We start from the raw sequence: 15,870 nt of genomic DNA on the forward strand, positions 1-15,870 counted from the left end.
TTGCCTCCGAATCCCAGACCCCCCTGTGCCTGAGTTACGCAGCTCTTATTGGGGAAAACAATACAGAGACTAGGGCTTACTCTCCACTCCCTGCAACTGGTTTTTACTATCTTACTATAGGGTTTAGCTAACCTTTTGGAAATTTATTGTTTTGTTTTGGTCATAAAAATCCTCCCAAAGGTAAACGTGTAGGGTTTTTGTACGCAACTGAAGTTCTCATCTGCTTAAAACAGATGGGCGGCTGGGGTGGGACGGCCGCGTGAAGAGCACGGCCGCGAGTCACGTACACCTGAATGCGCTGAAGGCCAGATCCTAAGTGTTCTCACCACACAGCACAACGATCATGTTTAATGAGCTTGATCTGGGACATCTCACAACGTCAAGGCATATCAAAACTCCATGCTTCATACCTTAAATACCGACAATGATTATCTGTCAATCATACTTCAATAAAGCTGAAAAATAAAAGTGTTCCCTTCTCGCTGCAGAAATTTGAAGAGACGCTAGGAGTCTCACAGAAACAGAATGTCCACATGCCGACGCCCAGAGATAAATCCCGGATCTGATGCCAAAGACACCTTTCAGTCTAGGAGTGGACGAAGGGCGCATCTGAGCACTTCCCGAAGACATTTTTAAAGGCTTTCCGTTACTGACAGCACACCTGTCCTGTAAAACTTCTGGGAACTTTACAAGTATGTCGACAGGCCATTTCCTGCTCTGGACGCTGCCCTCCGGCGTATTCTGAATCAGGAGCCGCCTGCTGGTCCTCTTCCAGAGCTTTCTGAAGCTCGGCTCACACTTACATGAGGAAGGGCGCGGAGCTCCTGCAGAACTCGGACGTGCAGTGCACACCCACCCGCTCACACCCACGGCTCAGAACACGAAGCTCCCCCATCCCCTGGGGGCCAGACTTACAGGTCGTAGGAAAACTTCCGCTCCAGGTTGGTCTGGTTCCTCTGGAACTGGAGCACGTCCTGCTGCAGCCGGCCATAGTTCTTCTGCAGGGCCTTTAACTGATCTGAGGCCAGAGGACCACCCAGGAGCCAGTAGGTCACCAGCGTGGCCGTCACACAACAGCAGATGTGTCACAACACAGTGGACAAGGACGCGCAGGAGAGTACAGAAGGGAGGAGAGAGGGAAGAGAACGTTCCAGAACCATGGAGGAGCCTTGGAAATCCACAACCCAACCGGAACCTTACCCTCTCTTTAATCGCTTTTGACCTTTGACCTTTAAAATGCATTAGGAGGTTCTGTTCAGCTATTTCTTAGACATCCTAAACTCTGAGCTGTCCCATAAGGTGACCCATGCCACTGTGTCCCCTGGTCCCCAGAAGACTTCCCCTTCAGCCTGTGAAACGTGGATTTCAACATCTGCTCAGGTAAGCAGCCGCTCAGGGCAGAACCCCGTCCTTGGGCCCAGGCTGCCGGCCGGCTGCCCCCCTGCTTACCTCCTGTCACTCACCGCCACCAGCCATTCCCCAGGCCTGTGCTCATTTAATCCCCACCCCCCAGCTGGGAAGCAGCATGCTTTCCTTGAGGAGACTCATCAGCCCTGCTGCCCTGACCTCTTGGCTCCTAAAAGTCTTGCAGAAAACAGCAGCCGCTGACCAAGGGCCAGGGGAGAAAGAAAAGCTGCCACAGAGGGGACAGCAAAGTGGCCAGAAGGCTGCAACCAGGGCCTGGGACACAGCCCTAGACACACACCCACATCCCCGGGGTCTGTCCCCATGACTCTAAACCTACAGGGCTTCCTGGGGGAAAATGAAACAAAAGTGAAGGATTCAGTGAAATGCCAAAGACACAGTAACAAGCCTCCGTCTCATGAGCAGTTCTAGGAGATGCTCCAAGACTTAAAACTGGAGGGCTGTAAAATTGCTCAGAGAGGCTGGAGGCTGAGGCAGGGGACTGACCTCAACGGATTGGCGGGCACTTCCTGCAGGACAGGGTCTGGTCATGGCTGCGGAGATCTAGGGGATGGGGCATTTGTCCAAACACAGAGCTCTGCACTAGAAAGGGTACACTTTACTGGGTGTAAATTACACCTCAATAAACTGCACATTTAAAAAAAAAATTCCCATAATCAAATCAAGTATGGGGCGAGGGACTACTGCTCAGCAACAGAAGGAATAACCTACTGACATCCATGACGTGGATCATTCTCAAAAGGCCAGACGAGAAAGGGGAGCACTGCAAAGCCCCCAGCAGTCCAGGGACCCACATAACTGTAAAACCCTGAATGTCCCCTACTCGTATTCTTAGAACCCACTGTGGGACGAGAACCCTAGACCAGCATGGTCCAACAGAACTACAAGGCAAGCCACGTGGGTAATCTTTCTAGCAACCACATTTTTTTTTAAGATTTTATTTATTTATTTGACAGAGATCACAGGTAGGCAGAGAGGCAGGCAGAGAGAGGGAGAGGAGGAAGCAGGCTCCCCGTAGAGCAGAGAGCCTAATGCGGGGCTTGATCCCAGGACCCGGGGCATGACCTGAGCCGAAGGCAGAGGCTTTTAACCCTCTGAGCCACCCAGGCGCCCCATAGCAACCACATTTTTAAGAACCAAACCAGGTGCATTATCACTTTTAATAACATATTTGACTGAACTCGACAGCTATGCAACATTATCTTGCCAACAAGTAGTGAATACCAAAAAACTACGAATGAGATATTTTATGTTCTCTCTTTCATACTACGTTTCTGAAATCTGGTGTGTACCAGTTAGAGCACATCTCAATCCAGACATTAAATCTGCACTGGGAATGCTTCATCTGAATTTAGGTTTTACCACATGCACAGTTAAAAAGTATACTAACATATTAAGCTGTAAATACTTAGTTCTCCCAATAACAGAGTCAACTCAGAGTTCCAGTCTTTTAACTTAAATCACCGAAAATCACACAAAAATTTAAAATCCAGTTCCATCCCACTAGCCACACTTCAGGGTTCACTGGCCACAGGGCTCATGGCCACCACTCTGGACAGTGCAGCTCTAGAGAGACCTACCTGCCCAGAGGCTGAAGTGAGGCTCGGGGCAGGGGTGGGCATAGGAGCTTCTTACCCACGGTAAAGGTCGGCCCCATAAGACCCAGCTCTCCTTTCCCCAGGCCCCAGGACCACCCAGGGCCTGCCGAGCTGCCCAGTCACAGCCAGTGGGGGAGCCAACCAGAGAGGGGTTCACCCCAGGACTGCCCTTGCTACCGCTGCTTCCTAGGGCCCAACGGAAACCAGACCCGACTACCAAACTCAATCAGGGCAGCAAAGAAATGGAATTAAATTGGGCTGGATAACTGTTAGTTTTCATAAAAGAAATCTGAATTCAGGGTTACCCATTTAAAAGAAATCCTAAAATCCTATATACACCACACATACTATATTTGTGTGTGTGTGTGTACAAATGTATATATCTATATATAGATAGATACACATACAGATCACCTATCATTCATATACATATGTGATCTGTTCTGGTATACTTCCTAACCTACCAAAAAGTGAGCATCTGAATTCTGTACCTAATACCTTATAATGTGTTCATCAACATTTTTAAAAGGAAAAAGCTGTTTAAGAAACTGGCAAAAAGAATCCAGTAAAAACTAGTCATTTACTCATGATCCCACCCATCATTAGATTAGAATAAAAGCCACTAGAAAAGGATGAGAGGAAAGGTGGGCTTTTCCTAAAAGGCCTAACATGTGGTATAAAGGAGGGGAATGGAACTCACCTTGCAGGGTTCTGATGAGCTTCTCTCCTGTGGTGATATTATGCACTAAAACCGCCTGCAAAAGAGAAACACAGAATGAAATGCGCCCCAACCTAACAGCTTAGAAGAGCCTGGATAAGATGTTCTCATTGGGAAAAGGGAGCAGTGATGCTCGTCCCCCACCAGAGCTCTCCTGCTGAGCTCCCGATGGGATGCTGCTGCACCCACATGGCGCTGGAAAAGGAGCTTCCGTGGTGAGAGGTCTGCCGTCCCAACAAGAACCTGTAACCCTAGAGGGCTAAATGGAGCCTCTGGCTGTTTGGCCCTGAGATGCATTTCCTCCATGGAAGCTGCAGCAGCAACTTGGGACCTCTTGGGGGGTGGGGGTAGAGGTTGCGGGGGGGCCAATCCCGTCCTGAGCCACAGGTGTGACTACACCCTGAGGAGGGAACAGAGAAGAGGAAGAGCTTCTTACAGCCGGGGTGGGGGACAGAGAGTGGGGACACGGGCTCACACGAAGTGACAGCAAGCTGGGGAGGCCAAAAACAGAGGAGGAAGGACAACACAAGGCTCAGGGAACTGAGAAAACAGAGGGGAAGGTGAGGAAAGGGCGTGTGGTGTGTGCGCCAGGAGCAGCCTGTGAGCCTGTGGCCACCGTCACCAGGTGCCCTTCTGAGCTCTGCAGTCCGCTCGCTCACTGCTCTCCCCAGGCTCTGAGGCGAGCAGCATATTAGCCCATTTTAGAGGGCAGGAAACTGAGGCACAGACTGCTTAAGAGACTTTCTTCACAGCCAACAGGCAAAGCCAAGCGCCGGCAGGCCCGATCCAGAAAGCAAGCTGGTGCTTGTCACGTGCTGAATTAGGACACCAGGCTAGCGGGCTGCACCCTGTGCCAAAGCCGACAGAAGCCTGAAAGAGAGGTGACCGGAATCTTCCGTATGAGAGCGCACACATGGGTGCGGCTCTGTACACACAGGGCAATGTCATGAGCAACAAAGCCTGCGAAACACACACCCAGGCCACGCGGCCCACAGCTTGGGGACACGTTTCTTGTGCAACGGAGGACAATGTCAACCGTGCCACCTCCCACGTCTGTGCCTCCGGCTTCCTCCCGGACCTCTGTCCAGCCCTGACCCTTCCCTTGGCCCGGACAGAGGGAAGGCCCAACGCAACATGGCCAAACAAATCGTGTTTATTTGGGGAGATCAGAGGACTCGGAACATTTCCTGGCACACCAGGAAGGAAGTCACAGCGATGGTATCATATCGCTGGGAGAGATTATCAAGAGGGGCGTCTGCAGATACCCTTGTGGGCGGGGGAGAGAGGAGAGCCCTGGGGACAGGGACGCACGCAGCAGGGAGTCCGACAGCCCCGCGCAGGGAGGCTTGCTGCACTCCGGGGGGCTTGCTGCACTCCGGGGGGCGTGCCCAAGTTCAGCACACACACAAAAGACCACAGGATCCAGCAGCTCCCACTGAGCCGCAAGAACTCAGAGCAGAATCTTGAAGAGACGTGTGCACTGGAATGTTCACGGCAGCACTACTCAGGACAGCCCCAAGTGAGGAGCCACCATCCTCTCGGCCAGTGACCGGAGGAAGGAAACGCAGCAGCTACAGTCAGCGGGTATCATGCGCCTTTCAGGAAAACGTCTGCCATGTGCTGGTCCACGCGTGAACCTCAAGCACACTCTGCAGAGCCAAGTAAGCCAGACACGGGAGGATGGATACGCTCTGATTCCACTCCTGTGTATATTCATATAAGTATACATATTCCACATAAATCTATATAAATACGTGTGTGTGTGTGTGTGCATACTTTTTTTTTTAGAGCACACACAAGCAGGGGCAGCAGGGTGAGGGGGAGGAGCAGATGGAGAGAAACTCAAGCTCCACGTCCAGGATGGAGCCCGACACAGGGCTCGATCTCATGACCCGAGTCAAAACCACGAGCTGGATGCTTAGCCAACTGAGCTACCCAGTTGCCCCCAGGACACTCTCAATTGTTCCTTCTCCACTCACTCCCCTTGGCCCAACTCCAAAAAACCCACACTGGAGTTTGTACCTGAGGGTCGAGGAAGCATCTGAGGAAATGCCTGTCTCCCATGCAACTCTTATCTTCCAAAGAAAAGATATTTTCGTTGTCTTCCCGCACCTACTTACTTATGCATGGAAAAGTACAGTCTGCACCGAAGTAAATGAGAAAAGGATGATAAAATGCCATCAGCATGTTTTATATGCAGTTTTATATTGACTTAAAATCTTGTTAAATCATGTTCAGGAAACAATGGAAATGTTTCTAGCTTTTTGGAGATTCAGTAAAAAAACAATCTGCACTAAACAATACTATTTTTAAATGAAATATATATTCTCCTCTAAACAACCCCCTATTTCTCCTATTTTGGTGAGAGTGACTCTGGGAGAAGCTGCACTTCCCGGCGTGTGTGGAGCGTCCCCGGGGACACTCAGCAGCACTAACGACACCGGAACGTAACTAGAAACTGAACTCAGAGGACCTCAGGATCCATCATCCACGTACAAATGTGTGATAACTGTCTGAGTGAATTTGATCAAACTATTTCTGCATTCGATTGCTAGAAAAAGCAGCTCAAGATTTTTCAAAGCAGTAGTTCAACAATAAATTCTACCTCTCTAAAAGCTCCATAAAATGTAAATGACTAACTTTTTAAAATCCTAACTTTTGGAAATCTTGCTGCAAGGGTGACACAGATCACGTGATAGAGGAGAAAAGATCCCCACCATGGCTCTGTTTCACTCATTGAAATAATCTGCTTTGAAGGCCAGAGGCCCCCTTCCCAGAAGCCGGACTCACACGCCCCTCAGACTACCTAAGCCTTGTCCCCTGTGCCTGGAGAAGGTCTATGTAACGACACTGCTGTTAGTGCCTCAAGGAGAAGATCTCAAAGTGGTGACAGGTGAATGACACGGAGAATGAAGGAAGAGTATGCAACATTCCTTCGTCTTCCCCATCCCCCTCACCAATTTCGGAATCTCCCAGAGCAGCGCTATCCAAGAGAAAGGGAAGGTCAGTCCCGTACAGAAGCCTGACGATTTCTAGTAGTCACATTAAAGTGGAAAGAAACAGATTGGGTGAAGGATTGGAACAGACATTTCCCCAAAGATGATAAACAAATGACCAAAAAACACCAGAGAGATGCCCACCATCCCCAGAAACGGGAATCCAAATGAGAAGACACCACGTCACACACACTGATGTGGCTGCAAGTTAAAAATAAACAAAAGGCAAAAAGGAAAGTAAGGGTGGGCAAGGATGTGGAGAAAGTGCAGAAAAACTGGAACCCTCAGATGCAGCTGAGGAGAATGGGAAATGGCACAGCTTCTGCGGAAAGAGCCTCGGCAGTTCCCCCCAAATTAAACAGCTGTGACATGACCCTTACTCCTCTTCCCAGGTTTATTCCCAAGAGAATCACAAATATACATCCATCCAACACCTGTCCCCAGACATTCAAAGAATTATTCAGAACTGCCAAAAGGTGAAAACAACCCAAACATCCATCAAGTGAAGCCTGGATAAACATGGGGCAGCCAGAGTGGAATATTATGCAGCCATAAAAAGGAACCAAGGCCTGACATGTGCTGAGGGCAAGAAGCCAGATACAAAAGCCACAAAAGGTACAATTCTGCAGAGAGGAAATGCCCAGAGCTGGCAAATCTGGAGACAGAATGTAAATTAGTGGGGGGCAAGGGTGGGGAAAAAGGGGAGGTGGGAGCACCTGCTTAATGGCACGGGATTTCTCGTGGTGCAGATGAAAATGTTCTGGAATGAGACGGCGCTGACGGCTGCACTGCCTCATGGCACCCCATAGCCACAGAACAACACACGGTCATGTCTGGGTTACGTGAATTCTGTCCCGAGTAACAAAAAGAAACAGGTGAAATTCAATGCTGTATTTAATCTGGCATAACCGAGTTATCATTTCAGAATGTAATCAACATCAAATAGTATTAATGAGATTGTTTGCCCACACGAAGCCTTTGAAATATAACCTATTTTTGCATTTTTTTAAAAGATTTTATTTGACAGAGAGAAATCATAAGTAGACGGAGAGGCAGGCAGAGGGAGAGAGAGAGGGAAGCAGGCTCCCCGCTGAGCAGAGAGCCTGATGCGGGACTCGATCCCAGGACCCTGAGATCATGACCTGAGCCGAAGGTAGCCCAGGCGCCCCTATTTTTGCATTTTGACAGCGCATCTCAAATGGGACATTTTCAGGGCTCACGGAGGGACAGCACAGACCTTGAGAAAAGAGAAGGGAGAGCAGCGGGAGAGTCCAGTGGCAAAGGAGTGCCCATTAGTTCTTTCTTTATGTTGTCCTGCTAAGATTGCACACACTCACACCACCACAATAAGCCCTGCCACCCCAAACCCTTATCCAACAGCCCCTGGGGGCCAAAGACTGGGGGAGGCAGACTGCCGGGAAACAAGGCTGTCCTCCAGCCAAGGGCCACAGGAAGAATTCCAGAACTCAGCAAACCTGCCTGGCGTGGGCATCAGGTGTCCAGCACGAGCCTCAGCCTGAAGGCACAAAGGTGGGCCATCCCCGCAGCTGCCCCTCCCTCGCCAGACAAGCCCTCTACAGAAGGCAGAGGGAGCGGTGTGCGGGGAAAGAAGACACCCAGTTCCCACGACAGCAGAGAGGGGCTGAGTCCCAGCCCTCGGAGGTGGTCCTCAGAGAGGCTAGGCCTATGTGCTGAGTTACAGACCGACTCTGGGGACCCAGAGACCCAGGACACCAGAAAGTACAGGAACTTGCAGCTTGGGTGATTCAAAGTCAGCAAATGGCCGGGCACAGGAATGAGTGTGTGTTCATGCATGAGAAGAGGGACAGATAGAGACAGAATATCCATGCAAGAATGCCAGTGTGGGGGGGCACCTGGGTGGCTCAGAGGGTTAAGGCCTCTGCCTTCGGCTCAGGTCATGATCTCAGGGTCCTGAGATCGAGCCCCGCATCGGGCTCTCTGCCCAGCAGGGAGCTTGCTTCCCTCTCTCTCTCTCTCTGCCTGCCTCTCTGCCTACTTGTGATCTCTGTCTGTCAAATAAATAAATAAAATCTTTAAAAAAAAAAAAAAAAGAATGCCAGTGTGGGGGCGCCTGGGTGGCTCAGTGGGTTGAGCCGCTGCCTTCGGCTCAGGTCATGATCTCAGGGTCCTGGGATCGAGTCCCGCATCGGGCTCTCTGCTCAGCAGGGAGCCTGCTTCCCTCTCTCTCTCACTCTCTCTGCCTGCCTCTCCATCTACTTGTGATTTCTCTCTGTCAAATAAATAAATAAATAAAAACTTTTTAAAAAAATTAAAAAAAAAAGGAATGTCAGTGTGTGGGGCGCCTGGGAGGCTCAGTGGGTTAAACGTCCACCTTCAGCTCAGGTCAAGAATCGAGCCCCTAGTCTGCTTCTCCCTCTCCCACTGACCCTCCCCGTGCTTGTGCACATACATGCTTTCACGCTCTCTCAAATAAAACTAAAATATTTTAAAAAACAAAAAGAAAAAAAGAGGGGTGCCTGGGTAGCTCAGTCATTAAGTGTCTGCTTTCAGCTCAGGTCCCAGTGCCCTGGGATCGAGCCCCGAATCAGGTTCCCTGCTCTGCGGGAAGCCTGCTTCTCCCTCTCCCTCTGCTTGTGCTCCCTCTCTGGGTCTTTCTCTGTCAAATAAAAAAATAAAATTAAAAAAAAAAAAAAAAAAGAACGTTAGCATGTGGAAGACGTTCTGCTGCACGAGATAAAACCAACACTAAAGGACAAACACCACACGATCCCACTTACATGAGAAATGTAGGGTAGTCTGATTCGGAGACAGGAGGAAAAACTGAAGTTGCCAGGACTTGGGGGGTGAGGGAATGGGGTGTTTGTGTTTAATGGGCCCAGAGCCTCATGGGAGAAGATGGAAAAGTTCTGGAGGCAGACGGAGTGACAGGTGCACAGCAACGGGGTGTAATTCATGCCACCGCACTGTGCATTTCAACATGGTTAAAACAGTCATTTTTACATTGTGCACATTTTACCACCATAAAACAAAAGCCCCACAAAAAGCAGGAGGTGGGTGGGTCAGTGAAGGAGTGTGTGAGGATGTGGATGCCAGGGGGCAGGAGTGGGCTGCGAGCTCCGGGCTCAGAGTCAGCAGGGAGAGCAGGACGGGTCAGAGGGGGCCGCAGGCCCACAGACAGGGGCTCTCCGGCGGGCAGGAGGGTGGGTGTGGGCTGTGGCCACAGCACAATGGACTCAAGCCACAAAGCAGTAAGAGAAGCTCATGGGGGATTAAGCAAAGCTCTATGTGAAGCTGAGGAAAAAGAACCCCATCCCGGAAGCACCCAGTTCGGCATGGGGCCCACCTGCTCTTCGTGCCCAGAGTGGCTCCTGCCGGGAGGCCGTCAGGAGGAAGGAACAACGTGCCCGTGGCCGGCTGGGAAGGCCGCATGCGCAAGGGGCTGAGGGGCCCAGGGCTAACCCTGGGACTCCCTGGGCAGGCCACGGTGCCCACAGCTCTGCAGGGAAGGGGCACACTACTGGAGAAAGGGAATGAGGAAGCAGGACAGGGGACAGAAGGAAAGAGGGAGGGAGATGGGGGGCGGGAGGGGAACCAACTGAGGAGACTGCCCCCAACTCCACAGCTTCCTTCAGTCAGGGCCTCCCACGGGCCTTCAGTAATCTGGGTCAGAGAGAAGTCCCAGGAGGCCCTGAACAGGACATGCAGGGGGAACCCCAGAAGGTTCCTTGCTGGCTCTCCAGCAGTTGACTAAGGCAGAACGTGGGGCCTCCTTCTCCATCCACACACCCTAGATCTTTCTGTCACACACTGCCGGCTGCCAGAGACCTTGGGTGCCCCGCCCCAGAGCAGCTCACCGTCAGGTCACACTCCTCACAGCACCGCACCCTCAGCTCTTCCCAGTCTCCCCTCCGGACACGCCCCAGGTTCCCAGGGAGGACAGAACCGCTGTGAAGTGTTGCTCAGGTAGAAGAGCACACCGCACCGGCTTGGGGAGGGGCCTGGACATCTCTGTGTTCAAAGGGAGAAAGTCCCTCACAGCAGCAGAGACAGCGGCAGCGACTCAGAACACTCTGGAACCAACGGAGGAACTGCCCCTCTCCCTGCGGGGCTAGTGCGAGGGGCTGTGGAGGCTGACTTCACTTGGGGGGTGGGGGCAGGAGCCCTAGGCTGAACCTTGCCTGTGAGCATTAGTTCTTCTGTTTCTAATTGGGGATCTGAACGATGTCCCCACCTGCACCTGTGGGAAAGGCCTCAACTCTGCAAAGTCTGACTCTCTGCAGACGGTTGTGGCAGGGGGCGGGGGAGGGGGATACACAGGTTACGCCTATGGGGTTACAGGGGCCCACTCACTGTTCTTGAATGCAAATAATCCCAGAATCCCACTGGTGGAGCCACAGAGGAAATAAATGAAAAGGTAGGTCCAGGGGTGCCTGGGTCTAGTGGGTTAAGCCTCTGCCTTCAGCTCAGGTCATGGTCTCAGGGTCCTGGGATCGAGCCCCACATCGGGCTCAGCAGGGATTCCGCTTCCTCCCCTCCCCCGCCCCGCTCTCTGCCCGCCTCTCGGCCTACTTGTGCTCACTCTCTCTGTCAAATAAATAAATAAATCTTAAAAAAAAAGAAAGGTAGGTTAAACGTTCCTCATTTATTTCACATCAAACACTCATCCTGCAACAAGGGGTTAAGAAGTTCAGAGATAGGGACGCCGGAGTGGCTCAGTTAAGCTTCTGCCTTTGGCTCAGATCATGATCCCAGGGTCCTGCGAGCGAGTCCTGCATGCGGCTCCCTGCTCAGCAAAAGCCCGCTTCTCCCTCTCCTGCTCCCCTTGCATGTGTTCCCACTCTTGCTGTGTCTCTCTCTCGGTCAAATAAGTAAATAAAATCTTAAAAAAAAAATTGTTCAGAGATGAACAGAGAGGGTCAAGGGGTTCTGAGTCTCCAGATGAGACAAAAGCTGGCCACAAGACCACCTCCCACAGCTCCTACAGAAGGAGGCACTGACCTGTTCCTTCTGGGGGGAGTCCCCCATCCGAGATCCAAGAGCTGAGAGCAGGCATGTCCACGGGGATGGCCTCTCCCCCCATGGACACAGGACAGCAAACGCATCTGCTCAACCCCCAATCCTCTGGGCAACTTCCGCAATCCCATGCAGCAAGACCGCATCTTCGGGGCACCTCTTCTGTGAGGAATTAACCCCAGTCCCCTTCCCGTAGAGGTGGGGGACAGAGGGGATGGAGGCTCGAAGCTCAGTGCAGGGACAGTGCGGAAAAGGGAGTCTGAGGTTCTCCTTAAGAGTCCTCACATGGGAGGTGAATGACTCGATCACAAACCTGTCTGAAGGCCACGTCTAACCAGAAAACTGGAGAATTTACAATCGAACAGACCCCTTCATTTCCAGGGCACAGATTTCAAAGGGACTCCCTTCCCATGTGCTCGCATTTGCCCCTGCACAGCCCTCTCCACAGCCCACCTACCCTTGGCCTGGGGACGCCTCCTCCGGCTCCTCAGACCATTTTCCAGACTCCGTCCCTGTAGGGCTTAAATTCCGATTAGATGCAGTCTCGCAACACTGAAAGGCGGAGCAATTAGGACGTCGAGTTACAAGTCAGGGCCAGAGGTAAGGTGCTGTGCTCTGGGCTAAGGCTGCAGCGGCCTCCTGAACCGCCATCCCAGAGCCGCCCCAGATGGGGTGCTCTTCCAAACCCTTCCCACCTCTTCCTGTACCTACTTCCCTGCACTCAGCACCCTGGAATGATGTCTGTCCACAAGTGGCCCTGACAGACCCACCAACCTGTTTCTCCTCTGCCATGCAATGGGCATAGCCCGAACACCTGAGCAGCTCACACATGGGGTACAGCCCTAACACCCGCACAGCCCAGACACCCGCACAGCCCAGACACCCACCCAGCCCAGACTCCCACTCAGCCCGGACTCCCACACAGCTCATAGCTCAGACACCTGCACAGCCCAGACTCCTGCACAGCCCGGACACCCAGCACATCCCGGACATCAGCACATCACAGACACCCAGCACAGTCTGGACACCTGCATAGCTTGGACACCCACACAGCTCATAGCTGGGACCTCATAGCCCAGGCTCCCACACAGCCCGGACACCCGCACAGCCCGGACACCCGCACAGCTCATAGCTCAGACACCCACACAGCCCAGACTCCTGCACAGCCCGGACATCCGCAAAGCTCAAAGCTTGGACACGGGCACAGCCCAGACAGCCACACAGCCTGGACACTGGCACATCTTGGACAACCGGCAAAGCCGGGACACCCACAAAGCCCGCTGCATCCCTGGCCCCTGCCCAGCACCCCGCAGAATAAATACTGAATGGACAGAAGTAAGATATGGAAAATCAGTGCAGATGAAAAACAGAAAAGCACTTCTAGAACCCTTTGGTCTTCAGTAAAACAGTGATAAAAGGTAGTAAAAATAAAAGAAACTTTGTATCTGCATAAGTCTGCTCTGGTCACCCTGAGAAAACTACCTCCTCAGAAATAAGTCACCACCTTCTCAGGTGCACAGGAGAAGCCGCCACAGAGAGAAGCAGCCAGGACCCTTCGAATGCTGTAGAAGTCCTACAAGACACACATGCTCGCAGCCTGCACCCAGCTCCGCGGGCCCCTCCCGGCCAGTCACCCCAGCGGGTCTGCACCTTGGCTCAGAGCTAACCACACTGGCCTGCCAGCCAGGATGGTCCAGGAGCTGGGGAGAGCTCTCTGGAAACTCTCAGGTAGGAGAAACGACCACAGTCCTTAACGTTAGTCACTTCCTCTTTAGAAAGTCAGTCTTGGAACCAAATGCAGCTAGAGTCGTGGGGAGCAGCCCAGCCCTGAGTTCAAATCCCGCATGGGAACCCAGGAGCCAACCCAGATGGGCCCACACGACCTGCTCACCCACCCCTGACAACACCGAAGCCCAGGCAAGGCAAGGTGCTTTCAGACCACACACGCCCCTCGGGCCCACTTGCCAGGGAGGCAGGAAGCTCACTGCTGCACAGGCACACTGGCGGTGACAAAGGGGACACAGGCTGCTCCTCCCTCCGCCTCCCCCCTCGATCTCGATAAGCTTTTCTCTTTCTGGACAGGAAACCCTTAATGTGTCACCGCCATGCCCTCCCGCTTTGCAGGCTGGCCCTCCCGCTTCCCCCACCCCCCACTATAAACGAAATGTTTCTCAAACTTGTTCCTTCACACTACTGCAGCATTAATTTACAGATTTAACACCTAAGTGAAAAGTTCAAAGGTCTAGGTGGAAAAACTGCAAGAAACGAGCCAGGGAGAAGGTCACAAACACAGCTAAGGAAAAGGACACAATTTCAGACACTAACTCTGGAGACCAAAAAAGCGAGCACAGTAGCAGGAAGCTGGGCATTCCCTGGGTGAGGGGCCGCGGAGTCCTTGGGGTCACTCAGGCTCCTCCACTGGGCATTTCAGAGATGAAGGGGAATCTGCCCCTGACAGGCCTTTAGGACCACCTCCTGGCTGTTGGCAGCACCTAGTGGGGGTCTGAGGGGCACTGGAAATCTTGGGAAGTCTTCAGACCCGAAATCATCATCAGCCTTCTGACAACAAAATAAAAGACTGGATTAACACACCCAGTGCCAGCTTTAGGAGAGAACTTTACAAGTGGATCTCCACTAGCTTTTGGCAAAAACTAAAATCTGAGAATCCGTTTTTATTTATGCCCTTTAAAATCTTACTTGATATGTAAACACATATTTAGTGTTAAAAAAAAAAAAAGTGAGGGACCCCTGGGTGGTTCAGTCGGTTAAGGGTCTGCCTTTGGCTCGGGTCATGATCTCATGGTCTTGGGATCAAGTCCCACACTGGGCTCTCTGCTAGGGAGCCTGCTTCTGCCTCTGCCTGCTGCTCCTCGTGCTCTCTCTCAAAAAAAAAAAAAAAAAAAAAGTATTTCACGGGAAATGTGGTGGCTTAAAAACATGACTCCAGGGGCGCCTGGGTGGCTCAGTGGGTTGAGCCTTTTCCTTAGGCTTGGGTCATGATCTCAGGGTCCTGGGATAGAGTCCCACATCGGGCTCCCGGCTCAACAGGGAGTCTGTTTCCTCCTCTCTCTCTGCCTGCCTCTGCATATTTGTGATCTCTGTCAAATACATAAATAAAATCTTTAAAAACAAAAACAAACAAACAAAAAACCCACATGATTCCAAGCCCTCAGGCGCCAGAGCCCGGTTCCCACCCTTTCCAAACTGGGCTGGCCTTAGTGGCCTATGAATGCTGAAGAAGTGACCCCGCTGACTTCTGAAGCAGTCAGTAAAAAGCCTCATGGGTTGGACCATGTACCCCCAAAATTCATGTCAACGCAGAACCGAAGAATCCCCTTATTTAGAGACAGAGTCTAGGCGGATAGAAAGAAGGTAAAATGGAGTCATGAGAGCAGGGTCAGACTCAGCAGGACTAAAGGGAAGAGGTGAAAGTACAGAGACAGGGCGGCGGACGGCCAGGGGAAGACGGAGGCAGGGGCTGGAGGGACACATCTACGACCAAAGGCTGGAGGCAGACACCGGTGAAGGAAGGATCCTCCCCTAAAGCCTTCAAGGGAGCACAGCCCTGCTGACACCTTGGTTTTGAACTTCTATCCTCCAGAACCTAGAAAGAATACACTTCTGTTGTTTTAAGCCACCTGGTTTATGGGACCTTGTTACATGGCCGCTTTGGAAAATGAATATACAAGGGGACAGCTTCCCGCAGGCTCTCTCCTTCCCTCCCCGTCAGGACAGCGCCGTAGGAGCCTGGCCTCCAAGCTTCAAGGAGGCCTAGCAGCCACTCAAAAGCCACACAGAAGTGTTGTGGCCTTGACCCCACCATGGTCTCAGGTCACCAACAACAGACACATAAGTGAGGGAAGTTTCAGGCGATTGTGAGCCTTTTGGTCACCCAGAGAGTGAACCGTGGAACAGAGACAAGTTTCCCCTGAGCCCTCCCAACTGCAGATGTATATTAACAAAATAAATGCCAACATGGCTTTAAACCCCTATGTTCCGGGGTCATTTGTGATACAAAAATAGATAAGCAGAACACCACACACACTGTTCTCCTGAATGACATGTGTCTCTTCAGACTCAAAACAGTCACCTGTGCCAATTAGGGATCAAGGTAGACTACGAATGCAAATGCTATGAA

The 15,870-nt window shown here is 51.9% G+C and overlaps 1 protein-coding gene across 3 annotated transcripts in view; it reads right to left on the reverse strand.

Moving 5' to 3' along the window:
- GOLM1 (golgi membrane protein 1) overlaps positions 1 to 15,870 on the reverse strand; it is a 58,641-nt gene that overhangs the window by 22,999 nt on the left and 19,772 nt on the right. For all 3 annotated transcript variants that reach the window (XM_082696548.1, XM_082696547.1, XM_082696549.1), the window contains exons 4-5: positions 3,724 to 3,778; positions 916 to 1,018 (exon numbers count right to left, since the gene is read on the reverse strand). In XM_082696548.1, the coding sequence (XP_082552674.1) occupies positions 916 to 1,018; positions 3,724 to 3,778 (158 nt within the window). The remainder of the gene's footprint in view (positions 1 to 915; positions 1,019 to 3,723; positions 3,779 to 15,870) is intronic.

Source organism: Mustela nivalis (assembly GCF_964662115.1).
Source record: "Mustela nivalis genome assembly, chromosome: 13".
In the NCBI taxonomy this organism is placed as follows: domain Eukaryota; kingdom Metazoa; phylum Chordata; class Mammalia; order Carnivora; family Mustelidae; genus Mustela; species Mustela nivalis.